Source organism: Lagenorhynchus albirostris, chromosome 17, assembly GCF_949774975.1.
Source record: "Lagenorhynchus albirostris chromosome 17, mLagAlb1.1, whole genome shotgun sequence".
Taxonomy (NCBI): Eukaryota; Metazoa; Chordata; class Mammalia; order Artiodactyla; family Delphinidae; genus Lagenorhynchus; species Lagenorhynchus albirostris.
Genome location: NC_083111.1, coordinates 81,930,750 through 81,948,104, shown reverse-complemented (window position 1 = coordinate 81,948,104; position 17,355 = coordinate 81,930,750). Strand labels below are relative to the sequence as shown.

Here is a 17,355-nt window from a genome sequence, read left to right as displayed (position 1 = left end):
GAGAGGCCCCTGGGAGGTCCCCCTCCCGGCTCTTCCTTACAGAAATAGTTCTGTGCCTGGTTCTAGCGTGGGACCAGAGCAGAGACACTCACAGAGGCCCTGGCAGGGAGTGTTGCCGTGGGCAGCAGCTGGGGTCTGGGGGAAGCTCCCAGATCAGGAGAGCCCCCAGAGGGGAAGGCTGCAGGGAAATGTGTGAGGGGAGTTCCCAGGCCAGGAGGGCAGCTTACTCTAGGCTGCAGTGACCAGAGGTCAGGGCCTATGAAGAGTGCAGAGCTCGCTGCTGGGAGCCCCAGGAGGCACCAGGCCCCCACAGCCTGCAGCCCCCGGGGGGCGGGTGTGAAGAGGACAGTGAGAAATGACCAGGCCTCTGGGCCCTGACCTCAGACACCCATGAGGTCAGCAGGTGGGTAATGGGTCCAGGCTGGCAAAGGGGTCAGATTTCCTCCTCTCCTCGGTAACCTGTTCCCCCCAGGACCTCCTCAGGTAACCTGACCCCCCCAAGACCTCCCTGGGTAACCTGTTCCCCCCCAGGACTTCCCCAGGTAACCTGCCCCCCCCAGGACCTCCCCGGGTAACCTGCCCCCCCCAAGACCTCCCTGGGTAACCTGTTCCCCCCAGGACTTCCCCAGGTAGCCTGCCCACCCCCAGGACCTCCCCAGGTAACCTGTACTGCACCGCCCCCCCCCCCCGCCCCCACCAGGACCTCCTCGCTCCGCTGGAACTCGGGCACCAAGGAGCGCATGCTCATCAAAGTTGCCGACAGGGAGCCCAGCTTCCTTTCCCCCCAGGGCAACGGCTACCCCCTGGACAGCCAGCCCAGGGGTCGCTCCCGCAGACCCTCTGGGGGACAGCACTCGCCCAGCCTACAGACCTTCACCTCCGACGCGGACGGCCCTGTCTTCTTCTCAGAGCGGAGGCCGTCACCCTTCCTGAAGAGGGCTGAGCTGGGGAGCTGCTCCCCACTGGTGGCCCAGCCCCGCAAGCCCGCCGCCGACTCTCAGCCGTCCTCCCCGCGTTACGCCTACGAGCCCCCCCTCTACGAAGAGCCCCCCGTGGAGTACCAGGCCCCCATCTATGACGAGCCCCCCATGGATGTGCAGTTTGAGGCCGGCGGGGGCTATCAGGCCAGCTCGCCTCGGCGGTCTCCCAGCCGCAAGCCGCCCAAGCAGGCCTCGGCGTCGCCCTACCAGCAGCTGGTGCTCACCAGGCAGAAGTGCCCCGAGCGCTACCTGAGCCTGGAGTACAGCCCGGCTGGCAAGGAGTATGTCCGCCAGCTGGTGTATGTGGAGCAGGCCGGCTCCAGCCCCAGGCTGCGCGCAGGCCCGAGGCACAAGTACTCGCCCCACCCAGGCGGCGGCTCCCTCTCCCCGCAGCCCAGCCCTTGCCTGCTGCGCGACCAGCGCCTGGGGGTCCCGTCCGGGGACTACAGCAGCATGGAGGGGCCCGAGCTGCGGTCCGCCCAGCCGCCCATGCCACTACCCCAGGCCCAGGACGATGCCATGTCCTGGTCCAGCCAGCAGGACACCATGTCCTCGACGGGCTGCTCCCCCAGCACACGAAAGAGGAAGAGCAGGAACCCCTCTGCGTGCCACACCCCCAGCGCCCTGCCCACCGAGGGCCCCGGGGACCGCGACCCGCTTGGCCAGCAGCCCCTGACCGAGGAGCGGCCCCTGTGCGGCCCCAGCCTGGCGCCCACAAGGCGTGCAGAGGGCGAGGCGCGTGAGGGGGACGGGACCCGGGGCGAGGCCGAGCCCTTCCTGGCTCAGGCCCGGCTGGCCTGGGAGGCACAGCAGGCCCGCTTGCACATGAAGCAGAGGGGCAGCTGGGACTCACAGCAGGACGGCTCGGGCTACGAGAGCGACGGGGCCGTGCCGCTGCCCATGCCTGGGCCTGTGGTGCGCGCCTTCAGCGAGGATGAGGCGCTGGCCCAGCAGGAGAGCAAAAAGCACTGGCAGAGGGCCGCCTCGGACCGGCTCGCCTTCCCCCAGGCCCTGCTCGAGAAGAGCGTGTCTGTGCAGACCAGCCTGGCCTCCCCGGAGCCCTACCTCCACCCCTCTCAGGTAGGGGCCGGGCCGCGGCCGGGTCCCCGGGCAGGGGTGGTGTGGCTTCACGGTTCCCAGCAGGCGTGAGTGAGGACAGACGGTAGATGCCCCCCAGGCCTCTGCCAGCACGGGGGTCTCTTACCTCGGCTGCTGGCCAGGCCCCGCAGTGCTGCCACGTCACCAGGGGGCTAGAGGCCATGTCCTGATTCCAGGCCACAGAGGCCGCCACCTGCCCACTGAGCCCTGAGCCTCTGTTCTTCCACCTGTGAATGGCTCTCGGGTGAGGAGCTGTGCAGGTAGAGCACCAGGCGCTCCTTGGGTGGCTCAGAGCCTGGGGCCAGGACACATTCAGCAAGCCCCAGGTGGCTCCCAGAACCCCACACTGCAGCTGGAGCCAAGGCAGAAGCCCAGCCTGCGGTGTCTTCCCTGCTCAGTGCTGGGCGTGGGCATCCATCAGGCCCTCGGGATCCTTGTGCACCTGCTGTCCCGGTTGCGTGCAAGGAGCATGGTGCCCAGGGCTTGGTGTGGCCCAGTATCCTCGTTCTCACCTCCTGGTCCCTGACCTTTCACACCAGTCTGCTGCCTGAAGCCAAGGCTGAGGGTCTGCCCTGGCCTCTGCGCAGAGCTGGCAGTGGCCACAGGGCCTCCCGGGGTCAGGATCCTCATGTCCACCCCCAGTCCTGGTGGGGAAGACATGCCCAAGAACTACGGCATCTTAGGTGGCCAGCATTCCCCGGGGCACTTAGTGTTCCTCCAGACTGGAGAGCTCAGAGCAGCATTTCTGTCTGTGGCTTGTGACACAGGAGGACATCAGGACAGATGGGAAGAGGCGGGGGGGCAGGTGGTAGGTGGAGTGTGAACAGCTGCGTCCTGGGGCACCCAACTCCCAGCGTGTGACCTGGACAGCAGGACGCGTGGGCTCCAGGGGCCTGATGGAGGTCCACTCCTGGCGCTGCCCAGGGAGGTACCTTCCCTGCTTTCAAGACCAAGGGTTGGGGAGGCCAGCACGGGTTTGGGGACGAGAGCCCACCTCCCAGACAGAGGGGACAGGAGCCCCTAAAGAGTGTTGGGTGAGGGGCTGTTATCTGAGTGCAGGTACGTGGAGGCTGTTGGTGGCGGGGGTGGGGGTGGGGGTGCGGCTTGGGGCAACGCTCTCCCTTCCCAGCATCATGGGAGCGGAGGGCCGCAGCCCGCGGCCCTCTCAGGCCTGGCTCTGCCCCTCTGCATGGCGTCGCTCTTCCCAATGCCCGAGACTCCAAACGCGATCTTTGTTGGGGAAAAGGGTGCAGCCGTTGTGGCCCAGAGACATTTGTTTCTCTGTCAAATGTTACATCTGGGGGTTTCTGCTGCTTTGTGGGGCTGACCTTCCATCTGAACCAGCAGAAGCCAAACAGCCGCGGCAAGGCCAGTAGGAGGCAGCACCTTCCTGCATCCACGCACGGTCCAGCTCCCTGCCTGGGGAGAGCCCTGTGAGCACTGGGGATGCAGCGTCCCCGGGCCCTCTCCTACCTGGGGCTACGGCAGCCCAAGAAGCTGACGAGACACATGCGCGGCTCCCTCCTGCCCCCAGACCCATGCTGGCCACCCCCAAACCTCGGTCTCCAGACCAGGGCAGGCACCTCCCGGAGGCCAAGCCCGCAGGGTAAAAGTCAGAGGGAGGGCTTCTCTGGGTCCCTGTTAGACCAGTACAAGGCGCAGAGCTGGAAGCCCAGGCCCGGCCTCACCCCACCCCACCCCACCCCGCCCAGGCCTCTTTCCTACAGCAGCTTCAGGTCCCGCTTGGGGTAGGGGGGCCACATCTCTCACCTGGCTGGGTCACGTGGGGCCCCACCCCCTCACAGCCCCCCTGTCCTCCCCAGTCTGAGGACCTCGGCACCTGCGCCCAGTTCGAGAGCAGCCGGCAGACCCGGAGCGTGATGCCCAGCGCCAGCTGCGTGTTCCCCACCTTCACACTTCGCAAGCCGTCCTCGGAGACCGACATCGAGAACTGGGCCTCCAAGCACTTCAACAAACACACACAGGGCCTCTTCCGGCGGAAGGTGTCCATTGCCAACATGCTGGCATGGAGCAGCGAGTCTATCAAGAAGCCCATGATCGTGACCAGCGACCGCCACGTGAAGAAGGAGGCCTGTGAGGTCTTCAAGCTGATCCAGATGTACATGGGCGACCGGCGCGCCAAGGCCGACCCGCTGCACGTGGCCCTGGAGATCGCCACCAAGGGCTGGAGCGTGCAGGGCCTGCGGGACGAGCTCTACATCCAGCTGTGCCGGCAGACCACCGAGAACTTCCGCCTCGAGAGCCTGGCCCGCGGCTGGGAGCTCATGGCCATCTGCCTGGCCTTCTTCCCGCCCACGCCCAAGTTCCACTCCTACCTGGAGGGCTACATCTACCGGCACATGGACCCCGTCAACGACACCAAAGGTAAGACCCAGACAGGACCCCTGGGCTCTGCCACCAGCTCAAGTACAGGCTGCAGCTAGAGCTTCCGTCTGCGCTGGGTGGCACCTGGCAGCAGCAGGTACACAAACACAGCATCTCCCGGAGGGGCACATCCTTGGCCTCCACCGGGATGCGGGGTCCTCAGGCAGCCCCTTCTCGGCACTGAGGCCCTGAGAAGAGCCACAGGCAGTTGTGGCACAGGGTCCCTCCCTGGCCACGGGCTGACAGGTGGGGGTCTGCTTGAGGACCCATTGCACCCATGTCTCCGCCAGCCGGCATCCACTCCACTCTGAGGCTACCGTCCTGGTCACCCTGCCTGACGAGGGCAGGGAGGCCAGTCAGCCTGTGTGCACTTAGAGCGTTTGCCCTGGCCAGGCTCGCACTATGCCTTGTGGCCATCGCAGGGGGGCTTCTGAGGGCGGTGAGGGACATGGGCGCCCTGGCCCAGCGCTGGGTCTGAGGGGTCTGTGCCATAGGCTGTTGAGGTGCTGTGAGCTGAGCTGGCCTGAGCCGCCTCAGGCGTTCAGAGGTTGGGACCACCATGGACAGCAGCCTGCTGACGGCTGCCTGGGGTTCCTGAAGGCCATGCGTCAGGTCTGTGTGGGCCCCGGCTTGGCCTTCCTTGGGGAGGACTCTGGGCCACGGTCCCGCCAGCCCGGCGGTGCTCGCCTTGGGCTGGGCAGAGTGAGCATGGGGGTGGAGCTGCAGGCAGCGCCTGCCAGCGCAGCAGGCCGTCTGCCGCCCCGTGTCCGTGTCCGTGAGTGTCTGCCGTGCCCAAGATTGCTCGGTGGGAGCGGCCATCCATGCTGGTCTAGCCAGGGCTTTGCCCCAGCCCAGGTGTGGGGGGCTGAGGCCTGTGCACACAGTGATGAGGGCTGCAGGGCAGTGGGGGGCCCGGGGAAGGTGTGTGAAGCATAGGCACCGTCCAGCACACCAGCCGTTTAGGGGCAGATCTTGGAAGCCGTGAAATGTTTGCTCAGGCTTGCAGTTTTTGAAGCAGGATCGCCGAACACTGCAGACGGGTCTCCCCAGGGGGCTCCCTGGACGAAGCGGGCAGCCTGGACCTGCCTCTGTCTTCTCAGACCTTCCCAGGAGCAGGTGGGCCCCCAGTGGCTTCATGGTTCACCTCAGCCTCTTCCAAAAAGGTCTTGAAACGTCCCTGCCGTGAGCTGGAGGTTTGGAAGTGTGTGTCCGCCGCTCAGCACACAGCCCTCGGGGGCCCCAGGAGTGCTTGCTGAGTGAAAGGTGAGTGAGCCGCGGACAGAGGCCAGAGGCTCCAGGCTGTGCCCGCTCTGGCTGGGGCGTCCATGGAGAGCTGGACGTTGCGGTTTTGCACGCAGGTTAGTGCACTTTCGCCCTAGTGTCTGTGCGATAGGAGCCAGACTGAGAGAACCGAGCTGCAGCCTGGTAGTCATGGTTCTGAGGCCCCGGTGGTCTCTGCCCACAGACCACGCTGGGTCTGTGTGGTCCCGCTAGCAGGGTTCTGTGTCTGTGGGATTTGGTCTTACATCTGTGGCACAGGGTTGCCCTCCAGCCAAAGCCCTGTCTCCAGCCCTGAGACCCACTCCTGGGTGGGCGTTTTCTGCCAGGCCCTGCTCGTCACTGAGCCCAGAGGAGAGGCCTCGATCTCCCTCCCATCGGCCCCTGTCGAGAACATGGGTGCCGGCTGCCAGTCAGGAGGGCAGGCCCCATCAGCCCAGAAGACCTAGCCTGTGCTTAGAAAAAGGAAATGCAGTCCATCCTGGGAGCACCAACGGGGGCAGAGCTGAGCTGGCTCCCGTGTGTGGGGCCTCACCCTGAACCACACTGTCTGCCTTGGCCTCAGAAGCTTTTGATTCATCTGCCAGCACGTGTTTGACATCTGCTGTGTGGTCACCACTCCGAGGGAACAAGGTACCGCACAGTGAACCCCAATTCACGTGACCCCACCCCCTGGCTTAGCCTCGGCTCGCACGTGGTCACACCTTTGTACCAGCCACCACCAGGTGACTCCACAGCCTTTCTGCCCTGGACTTCCCTAAGCGTGCTGTCAGCACAGGCATCGCAGGGATGCTCCGCAAAGAGCACACGGGAAGGCTGCAGACCCTGAGGGCTACATGTGCCTTCACAGCAAGACGCTGCCTTCCAGGTGAAGATGGCAGGACGATCACGTGCATTTACTTGCATTCCACCCTGAACTCAAGATAAAAGAACAGTGAAGGAATTTTTTAAAGGCAGAAAAAGAAACCTCACAAGGAAATGTAAACTGCTGCAGCCACTATGGAAACAGAATGGCAGTTTCTCAAAGGATTAAAAATAGAATTGTCATAGGACTCAGCAATTCCACTTGTGGGTATATACCCAAAAGAATTGAAAGCAGGAGCATGAACAGATATTTGTACACCCATGTTCATAGCAGCATATTCACAATAGCCAAGAGGTGGAAAGCAGCCCAGGTGTCCATTGATGGATGAATAGATAAATAAAGTGTCATCTGTACACAAAATGGAATTATTCAGCCGAATAGGGAAGGAACTTCTGGCACAGGCTACAACATGGCTGAATCCTGAAAACATTATGGTGAGTGAGATAAGGCAGACCCAAAAAGACAAATACTGCACGAATCAGACAGAGAACTGTATGAGTCCCTAGAGTAGTCAAGTTCATGCAGAATGGTGGGTGCCATGGGTTACGGGGAGGGAGACATGGAGAGTTGTTTGATTCGTACAGACTTCCCATTTTGGGAGATGAAGAAGTGCTGGAGATGGATGGTGGTGATGATTGCACAGTAATATGAATGTAATTAATACCCTGAACTGTACAATTAAAAATGGTTAAGATAGCAGATTTTATGTTACGTATAATTTATCACAATAAAAAATACTAAAACCCACCAGGACAAAGAGAATGGAAGAGGAGGAACAACTATGCTTTGGAAGCTGAAAAGCATATGGACAAGTGGCTGGAAACTGACTTGGCCGACCAAGAAACGTGGATCCCAAGCAGGTGGTGGGGAAGCTGACAAGTCGAAGCAAGTAGCAAACCCTAAAAAGCGCAGCAGTGGGTGGAGCCAGCTTCCTCCAGCAGTGGTATGGAAGTGGGAGTGACCACGGAGCTGAAAACAAAAGGACTAGTTGAAGGTCTGTTTAGGAAGCAAAGCAGCTACAATGGAGTAGGCAAGGTTAAAGACTGCACCCAGAGCATCTGGACTCAGATCTCAGCCACTTTTCCAAAATAGGCCATACTCTGAGCCATAAAACAAGTCTCAATAAAGGTTAAAGAATGTGAGTCATAGGGTGGTCCAGTGGGTAAGACTCCACACTCCCAATGCAGGGGCTGCGGGTTTGATCCCTGGTCAGGGAAGTAGAACCCACACGCATGCCGCAACTAAGAGTCCACGTGCCGTGACGAAGAAATCCGCGTGCCGCAGCTAAGACCCGGCACAGCCAAAATAAATACTAAAAAAAAAAAAAAGAAGAATGTGAGTCATAGAAAGTGTGTTCTCTAACCACAGTGGAATTAAATTGGCAATCAGCAACATAAAGATATCTGGAAAATCCCTGAGTATTTGGAAACTAAAGAACATACTACTGAACAATCCATGGGTCAAATAAAAATGAAAAAGGAAGGTGCAGAGTATTTTGAATTGAAAGAAAATGAAAACAAAACATTAAAATTTGTGTGATGCAGCTAAAGCAGTACTTAGAGGGAAATTTATGGCGCCTAACTGTATTAGGAAATAAATCAGTTACCTCAGCTACTTTAAGAAACTTGAAAAAAAACAGTGAGAGGAAATTATATCAAAAAGTAAGGAGGGGCTTCCCTGGTGGCGCAGTGGTTGAGAGTCCACCTGCCGATGCAGGGGACACGGGTTCGTGCCCCGGTCCAGGAAGATCCCACATGCCGCGGAGCGGCTGGGCGCGTGAGCCATGGCCGCTGAGCCTGCGCGTCCGGAGCCTGTGCTCCACAACGGGAGAGGCCACAACGGTGAGAGGCCCACATACCGCAAAAAAAAAAAAAAAAAAAAAAAAAGGATAGTAAGGAAATATTATGAACAACATTATGCCAGTAAATATGACAATTTAGAGGAAATGAACAAATTCCTTGAAAGACACAAACTACCAAAGATCACTCAATAAAAAATAGATAACCAGAAAAATCATATATCTGTTAAAGAAATTGGTACTTTATGAAACTTTCCCACAAAGAAAATTCCAGGCCCAAATGGCTTCACTAGTGAATCCTATCAAATATTTCATTGTTTGTGTAGCAGTTAACTCAGAAAATTGAAGTGGAGGGAATATTTCCCAATTCTCTCTATATCAAAATTAGAAAAGGGCATTACCAAAAATTTGAAAGAGAAGCACAGATAGTATCCCTCATGAGGATAGGACAAAAATGAACCGTATTTTAGCACATTAAATCCAAGAATATATTAAAAGGATAATGCATCTTGAATAAGTGGGGTTTATCTGAGGAATGAAAAGTTGGTTTAACATTCAAAAATCAGTCAATGTAATTTGCCATATCAACAGAGTAAAAAAAAAAAACATACGATCATCTCAGTAAGTGTAGGAAAAGCATTTGACAAAATCCAACATTCCATTCCTGATTAAAACACTTGGAAGAGAAGGGAGTCTCTTCAGCCTCGTATACACATGTATCTTTCCTTGCCCTGTCAGCCTGGGGCCTAGAAGCAGTGACACCCCAAGAGCATTGAGGACACCTGACCCGCAGCTCTTGGTTTCTACCATTTTCCATTAAAAGGAACCAGAGCTGTCTGGAGAAACAGCTGATTCTAAGGCTGGGGTAGGGAATGTACAAGATGCAGTGCCAGAAGGGAGATGACGGGGCGCGTCACAGGACACAGGCCACAGGCCACAGGACACAGGACACAGGCCACAGGTCACAGGACACAGGACACAGGTCACAGGACACAGGACACAGGACACAGGTCACAGGACACAGGACACAGGACACAGGACACAGGACACAGGTCACAGGACACAGGACACAGGACACAGGTCACAGGACACAGGTCACAGGACACAGGACACAGGACACAGGGCTCCCCGGGGCCAAAGCTGGAGCACTTTAAGGGACAGAATAAAGTCATATTGAACTGTAAGCTGACAATGTAAGATGAATGAATGAATGTAAGATGAATGAATATGATATAAATGATTAGATAGATATATGGGACTTCCCTGGTGATCCAGTGGTTAAGACTCCACACTTCCACTGCAGGGGGTGCGGGTTCGATCCCTGGTTGGGGAGCTAAGATCCCCGAATGCTGCGCAATGCGGCCAAAAAAAGAAAGAAAGAAAAAAAGAATTACAAATAATTTATGTAGGTAAGAGGGTCCACCATGAGGGGAGCGTGAATCCCACCTCAGTGTGGGCTGTGTGCCTCGACTTCCTTCCAGAGCACGGGATGGGGGGATGGAGGGTCCGGATCGACAGCGCTGAGTTATTTTGTGCGGGGTGTGGGTGTGTGTGTGGGGGGGTGCCCAGGTCAGCCAGAGAGGGGAGCCAGGCCCCTCTCTCTCGCTCAGCACCCACTCAGCCCCTGGAGCGCAGCCACGTAGGAACCAGATGGCTGGGCTGCGGCCCTCTCAGGGGGCTCCCTACCCCTGCCTTTCTGTCGGCCAGCAGGTCATGAGCTGACCACATCCTCTCCCCACTGCCCAGGGGCACGTTCCTGGCACCTCCCCAGCCACACGACCCAGGTGTGCCCACACACCCACCCCTGTGCCCAGGACTCTGAGCGAGACACCCGCCCCCGCCCGGCACCCCCCCCCCTCTGGCGGGGCATCAGCCCATCTCCCTCTGAGGAACCCAGCAGGCTGGGGCAGTGGCCTCCCAGCTGACCTCCCAGGGTCAGCCCCGAGCGGGACCGTGTGGGCACGTGCTCCTCTTTGTGCTCTGTGGCCTCACCCTTTGTTTGCTCCCCAGTGACACAGCACATGAAAGCGCTTCTGGAAAGGAACAGTAAGAAGAAGTCCAAGTTGAGAAAGAAACCCAAGCCTTATGTTGAGGAGCCGGATGGTAGGGCCTCTCCCGCAGCCCCTGTGCGCTGCGTCTGCACAGCTCTGCTCTCCGGCCTCGGCCGCCTGGCCTCCTCTCTCTAACCGCTTCTGGGCTGGGGGGACAGCGGGGGGACACTAACCGTCAGGTCTCCTCCTGAGTGGGCTGGAAGCCCAGGTCGTCGACAGGGCTCCTGGGAGAGGCCACACCTGCCCTGCGCCTTTCTCCACGGTGCTCAGAACAATTTCCAACGTGCGTGCTGGGTTCTCAGTGGGGCGGGGCCTGCTGGAGGCACGCCGAGGTGAGGGAGTGCCCTGTGGGCAGGTGCCACCCCAGCCCTGACCTCCAGCCGGGCCACCCCTGGGGCTGGGGGCCAAGCCTGGCATTGTTTCCCTGGGGCCCCCAGCACAGCCCACCCCCACCCAAGCTCCAGAGAAGCCCTGTTAGCCCAGGGCTGTGCTCTCCTGGCCAGGAGACCCAGCCGTCCATTTCTGCCCCATGAGCCTCCCTTCTTGGCACCAGGGCCCTGGGACCAGCCCCCATCCCACCTGTACCTGGTTACCCACACTTGCCCCACTCTTCCTCCTGTGAGACTCACCCTTGGCACCCCTTCCTCTGGGAAGCTCTCTGGCTACATGCTAGCCTCACCAGAAGAAGGGGGGCAGCCACAGTCCAGGCTTCCCAGCCGCCCTTGGGGCCCTGCCCTTGGGGAAGGAGCTTTGAGCTCCTGCCTGAGCCCATCCACTGGAGTCCCGATGCAGCAGTGAGGGGGCGCTGGGGGCACAGAGTGCAGGCTCCTGTGGGCCGGGGGTGGTTGGAGCTCCGAGTGGGTCAGAGGAGGGGGCTAGTTCCCCCAGGACCCAGCAGAGTCCGTGCCAAGAGGTGGCAGGTCCTGGCCACACCCAGCAGCCTTCGAGGTTCTTGGCCTGGGCACCTGGCACAGCAGCAGAGGCTCTGGGAGAGCTGCTTTGTCGGTCGCTCTGGGGGCCGCTATCTCTCCGCTATCCCATGCCCTGGCAAGGCCAGAACGGGGCAGTGGACTCAGAGGCCCCCACAGCACCATGTGGGTTTCCCCGGGTTGGCCACGGGCACTCAGACACCCCATAGTCTTGGCCCAGGAGGCTGTGCCCTGGCAGCAGAGGTGCCCCAGCCCTGAGACTCCAGGCACACGAGGCCTCAGTCCTCGGACTCCAGCAGCTGCAGCCCTCAACTGAGCCCTCACTCCATGCCAGACTGAGGTCAGCCCTTCATGGGCACCTGTCCCCATCCTACAGAGAGGAAATAAGGCCTGGAAAGGCTGCACCACAATCGCCAGGTGAGAGGTGGTGGCCCAAGGATATTCAGATCACAGCCTGTTGGAGAGGCCGGTTTGGTCCCAGGAAGCCCTGTGACACGAGGTCAGGGCAAGTCTGCCCGCGGGCCCCGAGCCCAGGCACAGGAGGCTGTCACCCAAGGGAGGGGTGGGCACGCTCCCAGGGTGGGGAAAGCGAGCAGGCGCCGCCCGCTGCCCTGCCGCCAAGCACTCTCTGGGCTCCCGGTGCTCAGGCTGCAGCCCAGGTCCCGCTGGCTTGAGCACCATCCACTCTCCCTGGGCCCAGAGCCTGCCCACGTGGGCCAGTGGCGGAAGGGCCCACGTGCTGTGTCCCAAGCTGGGTCTGTGGGGCCCCAGGGACCTGAAAGATTCTTCACGGTTTAAACCCCCATAAGAAACGTTTGTTTTCACTTTGATTACTCTAAAACAGACTCCCCTTACCAGTTATAACGACGGAAGTATTTTGCGGTAACTAGAAACGAAAAGGTTTACACGCATCAGACATGTTTGTGTTCTTCACACTGAGGTTCACGGAACCCTGTGTCCTCAGACAACTGCTTCCTTTAAAAAGGACTGTTTGTATTTGAGACTTGGGTCCAGAGGCACCCCTCAGGCAGGGAGGCCCAGCAGAGGCAGAGCCTTACAGGGAGCGGGTCTGTCCTGAGCCTGGAGGCACATGGTCGGCCCATCTGTCTGTCCATGGTCTGGGGCAGCCCGGCCCGGATGGCTCCTGTCTTGCTGCTGCTTCCCTTGGCCTGGGCCAGGAAAGATGCGCCACACCTTTCAGACCCTCCCTGGGTGGGGTCTCCTCCCCACTCCCTCTCCCCCCTCCTCCCTTTGCCTCCAGCCCCCCCAGCCCCATCCCCCGCCCCAGCACACCGTATCTGGAAAGACCCGTGGCCTGAGGTCTTTGCCCTCGGATTGCTGGCCCTGCCACCCTCCATGACCACCAGCTAGAACTTCTGCTTTCAGGGGTGAGGTTTTAGAAAGCCCCCTCCCTTGAGAAAGGAGACAATTCCTCCTGTCACCTTCAGCCCTCAGGCAGAGTCACCGTGTGGTCCTTCCCCAGCATTGCCCTCCCAGCGAAACCCAGGCTCAGGGCACAGGGCATCCCCTCCACACTCATGCCCCTCCCAAGTGAGCCAGGCCCTGGGCCTCCCTCTCCCTGACCCTCACCCAGGCAGCCTTCGACCAAGCAGGCATGAGATCCTGTGGGCTAAGGCCTCTCCCTGGGCTGCCCAGGGCCTCTGGCTGGAAGCTGGGCTGCAAGAGAGCTGGGCCTGCTGCCCAGCCCCTCGCAAAGCTCCCTCCTCCAGTGCTGGCTCAAGGCGATGGGCGCTGAGTGCCTGCAGGCGTGCAGCACATGGAGGTCAGCCTTCTCAGGGGGCCCCCCCAGGCCCTGCCCCGTCCTGCCTGCGACTCCCTCGGGGGAATAGACCTCATCCCCAGCCTGACCTTCCTGGCCAGGGGGAGGGTTGGGTAGGCTGGCGGAGGGCTTCCTTCTTCAGCCTGGCTCCCCTGGAGGAGAGGGCAGTGCCCCCTTGCCTCTTCACACGAGTGAGGACCCACTGCCCGGGCGGGGCGAGCAGCAGGCAGGAGGCTGGCCGGGCCTGGGCGCCAGGTTCCTGCAGGAGCCGCCTCTCCTCACCCCTCTTGCTGCTCCCTCCTCAGTCACTGGTTGGCCTGCAGCCTCTGCTCCCACTCATCCATGCCAAGCCAACTGGCACCATTCTTTTCCAGGGGTGGCAATAAGCACGTACGCCAAGTACTGTTACCACAAGCTGCAGAAGGCGGCCCTGACTGGAGCCAAGAAGGTACGAGCTCCTCCCAGAACCGCTGGGCAGGGGTGGGCGGGCAGCCTGTGCCGGCGATGCCCGGACAGGGTCCAGCGGGCAGCCTGTGCCGGTGATGCCCAGACAGAGTCCAGCGGGGGGCGGGGGGCAGCCTGTGCTGGTGATGCCTAGACAGGGTCCAGCGGGCAGCCTGCGCCGGTGATGCCCAGACAGGGTCCAGCGGGGGGCGGGGGGGGGCAGGTGGGGCACTTAACGGCTCACAGTGCGGAGGGTGCCACTTGGAGCTTCTGATGCCGCAGGTGGCCCAGCAGGAGGCGCCTCTGGTGACTCAGGGGCCAGGGAGTTGGGGGTCCCCGGCTCGGGCCTGGGGCTCACAGGGACGAGAGGACAGAAGGAGGAAAGAGGGCGGGTGAGCCAGGGGCAGCCCTTGCAGGGGTGTAGGGGGAGGGAGGGCTGGGAGCTGGGCGCCAGGCCACACTGGGACAGAGAGCTGGGCCGCCTTTGCAGGGGCTGAAGAAGCCCAACGTGGAGGAGATCCGGCATGCCAAGAACGCTGTGTTCAGCCCGTCCATGTTTGGCAGTGCGCTGCAGGAGGTCATGAGCATGCAGAGGGAGCGCTTCCCCGATCGGCAGCTGCCCTGGGTGCAGACTCGGCTGTCGGAGGAGGTGCTTGCACTCAACGGTGACCAGACGGAAGGCATCTTCAGGTGCCCTGCAACCTGGGCCCCGGGCCCCTGCCTCAGAGCAGCCAGAGAAGCCCCCTGAGAGGCCAGCATGCAGGCAGGGAGGGCAACTTGGAGCAAATAGAAGGGCCGGGCGCTCTGCGGCCAGGAGGGTGGGGAGGGCCCCATCTTTAGGAGGTGGGTCAGCAGGGCTCTCCCTCCTGAATGGCAGCACACCGGAACCCAGACAGGAGAGCTAGCCAGGGACAGTGCCCTTGCAGAAATGGCCAGCAGGGGCCCAGAGGGTACTTGGACACCAGCCATGGGCAGGGCCTGGAAAGATGCGGCAGCCCCCAGCAAACGGCCGTCACCTGAGTGGAGGTGACGGCCCTGCCCCATGGAGGGCGGCACATGGCCAGGCACCTGCCGTCGTGACTCACTTACCCAGGACCCAGGACAGGCGGGGAAACAGGCTTATGGCTTTGGGCCTCGGGGACCATTCTGAGGAAGGGATCTGCCTGGGGGCAGTCAGCAGAGGGATGAGGGATGGGGGCCTGGGACGGGGGACCCCAGCCACACCTCCCTCTGGTAGGAAAGAGGCCATTTGGGCAGAGAGGGGTCAGGCAGCCTTGACCCTGAGCAAGCCCAGCTCCTCCTCCCTGAGACCTGCCCTGTGCTCGGCAGAGTCCCTGGGGACATTGATGAGGTGAATGCCCTGAAGCTACAGGTGGACCAGTGGAAGGTGCCTACAGGCCTGGAGGACCCCCACGTCCCAGGTAAGCCCCCAGTCCCCTCAGCAGCAGGAGCAGCTCGGGCGGTTCAGCCCTCCCTGCTTTCCGTCGTGAAGGGACAGCCCTCTGGTCCGTTTCCGGCACAGACGTCGCCCTGCCGTTGGACAGCCTCCGCGGCGCCTCCCTCCGCTTGCCTGCGCACGGTGGCTGCACAGCCTCTCTTGGTTCCCGGCGCTCGGGGTCAGTCCAGGCCCTCAGGACCAGGAGCCCGCAGGCCTCCGGCCGCGCAGTCCACACGGCTGGGTGGACACCTCCCGTCGGGTCCTGGCCCCTCGCCCCCACTCCCGACACACACGGCCGCTTTCGCCCCTTGCTGCTGGTGGGGCGGGTCCCCGACTGCCCCGCCCAGCCGAAACCCCCGCGCTGCGTCCCCAGCGTCGCTGCTGAAGCTGTGGTACCGGGAGCTGGAGGAGCCCCTGATCCCCCACGAGTTCTACGAGCAGTGCATCGCGCACTACGAGAGCCCCGAGGCCGCCGTGGCCGTGGTGCACGCGCTGCCCCGCATCAACCGCCTGGTGCTGTGCTACCTCATCCGTTTCCTCCAGGTAGGCGGTGCCGCCCCTCCGCGCCCCGCCCCTCCGCGCCCCGCCCCGGCCCACCCGCAGCTCCCCGCTCCCCGCGCAGGTGTTCGTGCAGCCCGCCAATGTGGCCATCACCAAGATGGACGTCAGCAACCTGGCCATGGTGATGGCGCCCAACTGCCTGCGCTGCCGCTCGGACGACCCGCGCATCATCTTTGAGAACACTCGCAAGGAGATGTCCTTCCTGCGCGTGCTCATCCAGCACCTGGACACCACCTTCATGGAGGGCGTGCTATAGCGCGTGGGCACCGAGGGACCGAGGGTGGGGACAGAGCCTGCCCGGGTGCGCCCGGGCAGGGGGCACGCGGGGGGGGGGGAGGGGACGCCCGAGAAGCGGAGGTAGCATGCCGGCTCCGCCCATGCCCGCCCCAGCCCTGGAACCCGCATCCCCCGACACGGGCCCTCGGCCTGAAGGCGCAACCAAGGCAGAGGGGCTGCGGGAAGGGCGCCTCTGCCCCGCCCCGGGCCTCGTGGCCGTGTCGTTCGGCGCTGCCGCGCCCACCGCCAGCCGCGGTCCGGCCGCGAGAAAGTGCCTTCTGTTTCCTGGAGCCAAGTGACACTGCCCCTCCCGGCCGGCCCGAGAGCACAAGCCGCCCTTGCTGGGGCGAGCCGCCTTGCTGGGGCTGCTGCGCTCAGCTTGGCCCCGGCCCAGCGCGGCTGCCCATCTTGCTCTTCCTCTGCCCTCCCCCTGACCTGGGGGGGGGGTCTCCTGATCTGCGACTTCCGCCCTCCCCAGTCCCTTCCCGCCCCCTCCCCCTGCCACTTGTGGCCTCCAGCGTGGTGACTGCACAGGAGTTTGGGGGCTCCAGGGCTCTGGGCTTTTCACCACCAGAGCAGAACCTGGCTGGTGCTGGGCCCGATAGGCTCTCTCTGGGTAGAAAGGGGCCCCCAAGCCAAAGTCCTCTGGGGTTGGGGGCAGGGTTGGGCAGGCATTCTTTGGGCAGGGTGGGGGAGGGGCAAGAGTATTTTTTCTTCGTGTAACTATAAATTCAGAATCTATCCCGCATCCCAACCCGCCTGTGTATAGAGATATAAATAGAGCGAAAGATATAAGAACTAAATTTGCTAATGACATAGTCTTAACCCAAATGTTATTTATTTGAGGCTTCTCCCGTCCTCTGCAGACAAGTTGAGATCATTCCTTCATTTTCTTCTCCACCCTCTTGGCTTCTGACCAAAAATCAAACCCTGCCCCATCCCCATCCAGGACCTGCAGCAGATGAGAGGGAAGGAGCCCTGAACTGGGGGACCAGAGGGGCACCGGCGACTGCCCTTCCTCGAGGCCAGAGCCGGGGCGGGGGGTAGGGTGGGTGGGTGGAGGGGAGGTATCTAGACTCTCAGTTTGTACATTTTCCAATTTGTAATTTGAGTTCCAATTGTGGTAAAACTTAATTTCTCCCCGGTTATATATATATATATATATATATATATATATATTTAGAGTTGAGTTTTTATTTATTAAGAACAAAAGAACCCAGTCCTGCCGAGGCCTGGTGTCCACTGGGGGAGCGTCCTCAGTCCGGGGGTCTCGGGGCCTGGGTAGGGGCGGCCCGGCCACAGACTCTCGCTCTGATGCACGGACTCGAGAGATGACAACACTTTGTGTGAATAAAGTACGTATGGACACTTGCGAGCCTGTGGCATCCCATTCCTTCCAGTTGCGGCGGGGCAGCTATCAGCGGCCAGTCGGTAGCTGGTGTGGGCACCAGGGTGGAAGCCAGGCCAAGGGA

General features: G+C 61.1%; 1 protein-coding gene across 22 annotated transcripts in view; it reads left to right on the top strand.

The window, feature by feature from the left end:
- ARHGAP39 (Rho GTPase activating protein 39) overlaps nt 1–17,258 on the top strand; it is a 73,343-nt gene extending 56,085 nt beyond the window's left edge. For 4 of the 22 annotated variants that reach the window (XM_060128344.1, XM_060128343.1, XM_060128345.1 and 1 more), the window contains 7 exons: nt 701–2,060; nt 3,902–4,463; nt 10,415–10,507; nt 13,539–13,612; nt 14,099–14,298; nt 14,938–15,589; nt 15,669–17,258. In XM_060128344.1, coding sequence (XP_059984327.1) covers nt 701–2,060; nt 3,902–4,463; nt 10,415–10,507; nt 13,539–13,612; nt 14,099–14,298; nt 14,938–15,589; nt 15,669–15,863 — 3,136 coding nt within the window. In that variant the 3' untranslated portion in view covers nt 15,864–17,258. Of the gene's footprint in view, nt 1–700; nt 2,061–3,901; nt 4,464–10,414; nt 10,508–13,538; nt 13,613–14,098; nt 14,299–14,937 lie in introns of all 22 variants that reach the window. The other 18 variants (XM_060128352.1, XM_060128350.1, XR_009536518.1 and 15 more) reach the window with 18 other exon arrangements.
- Nucleotides 17,259–17,355: the final 97 nt, after the last annotated feature.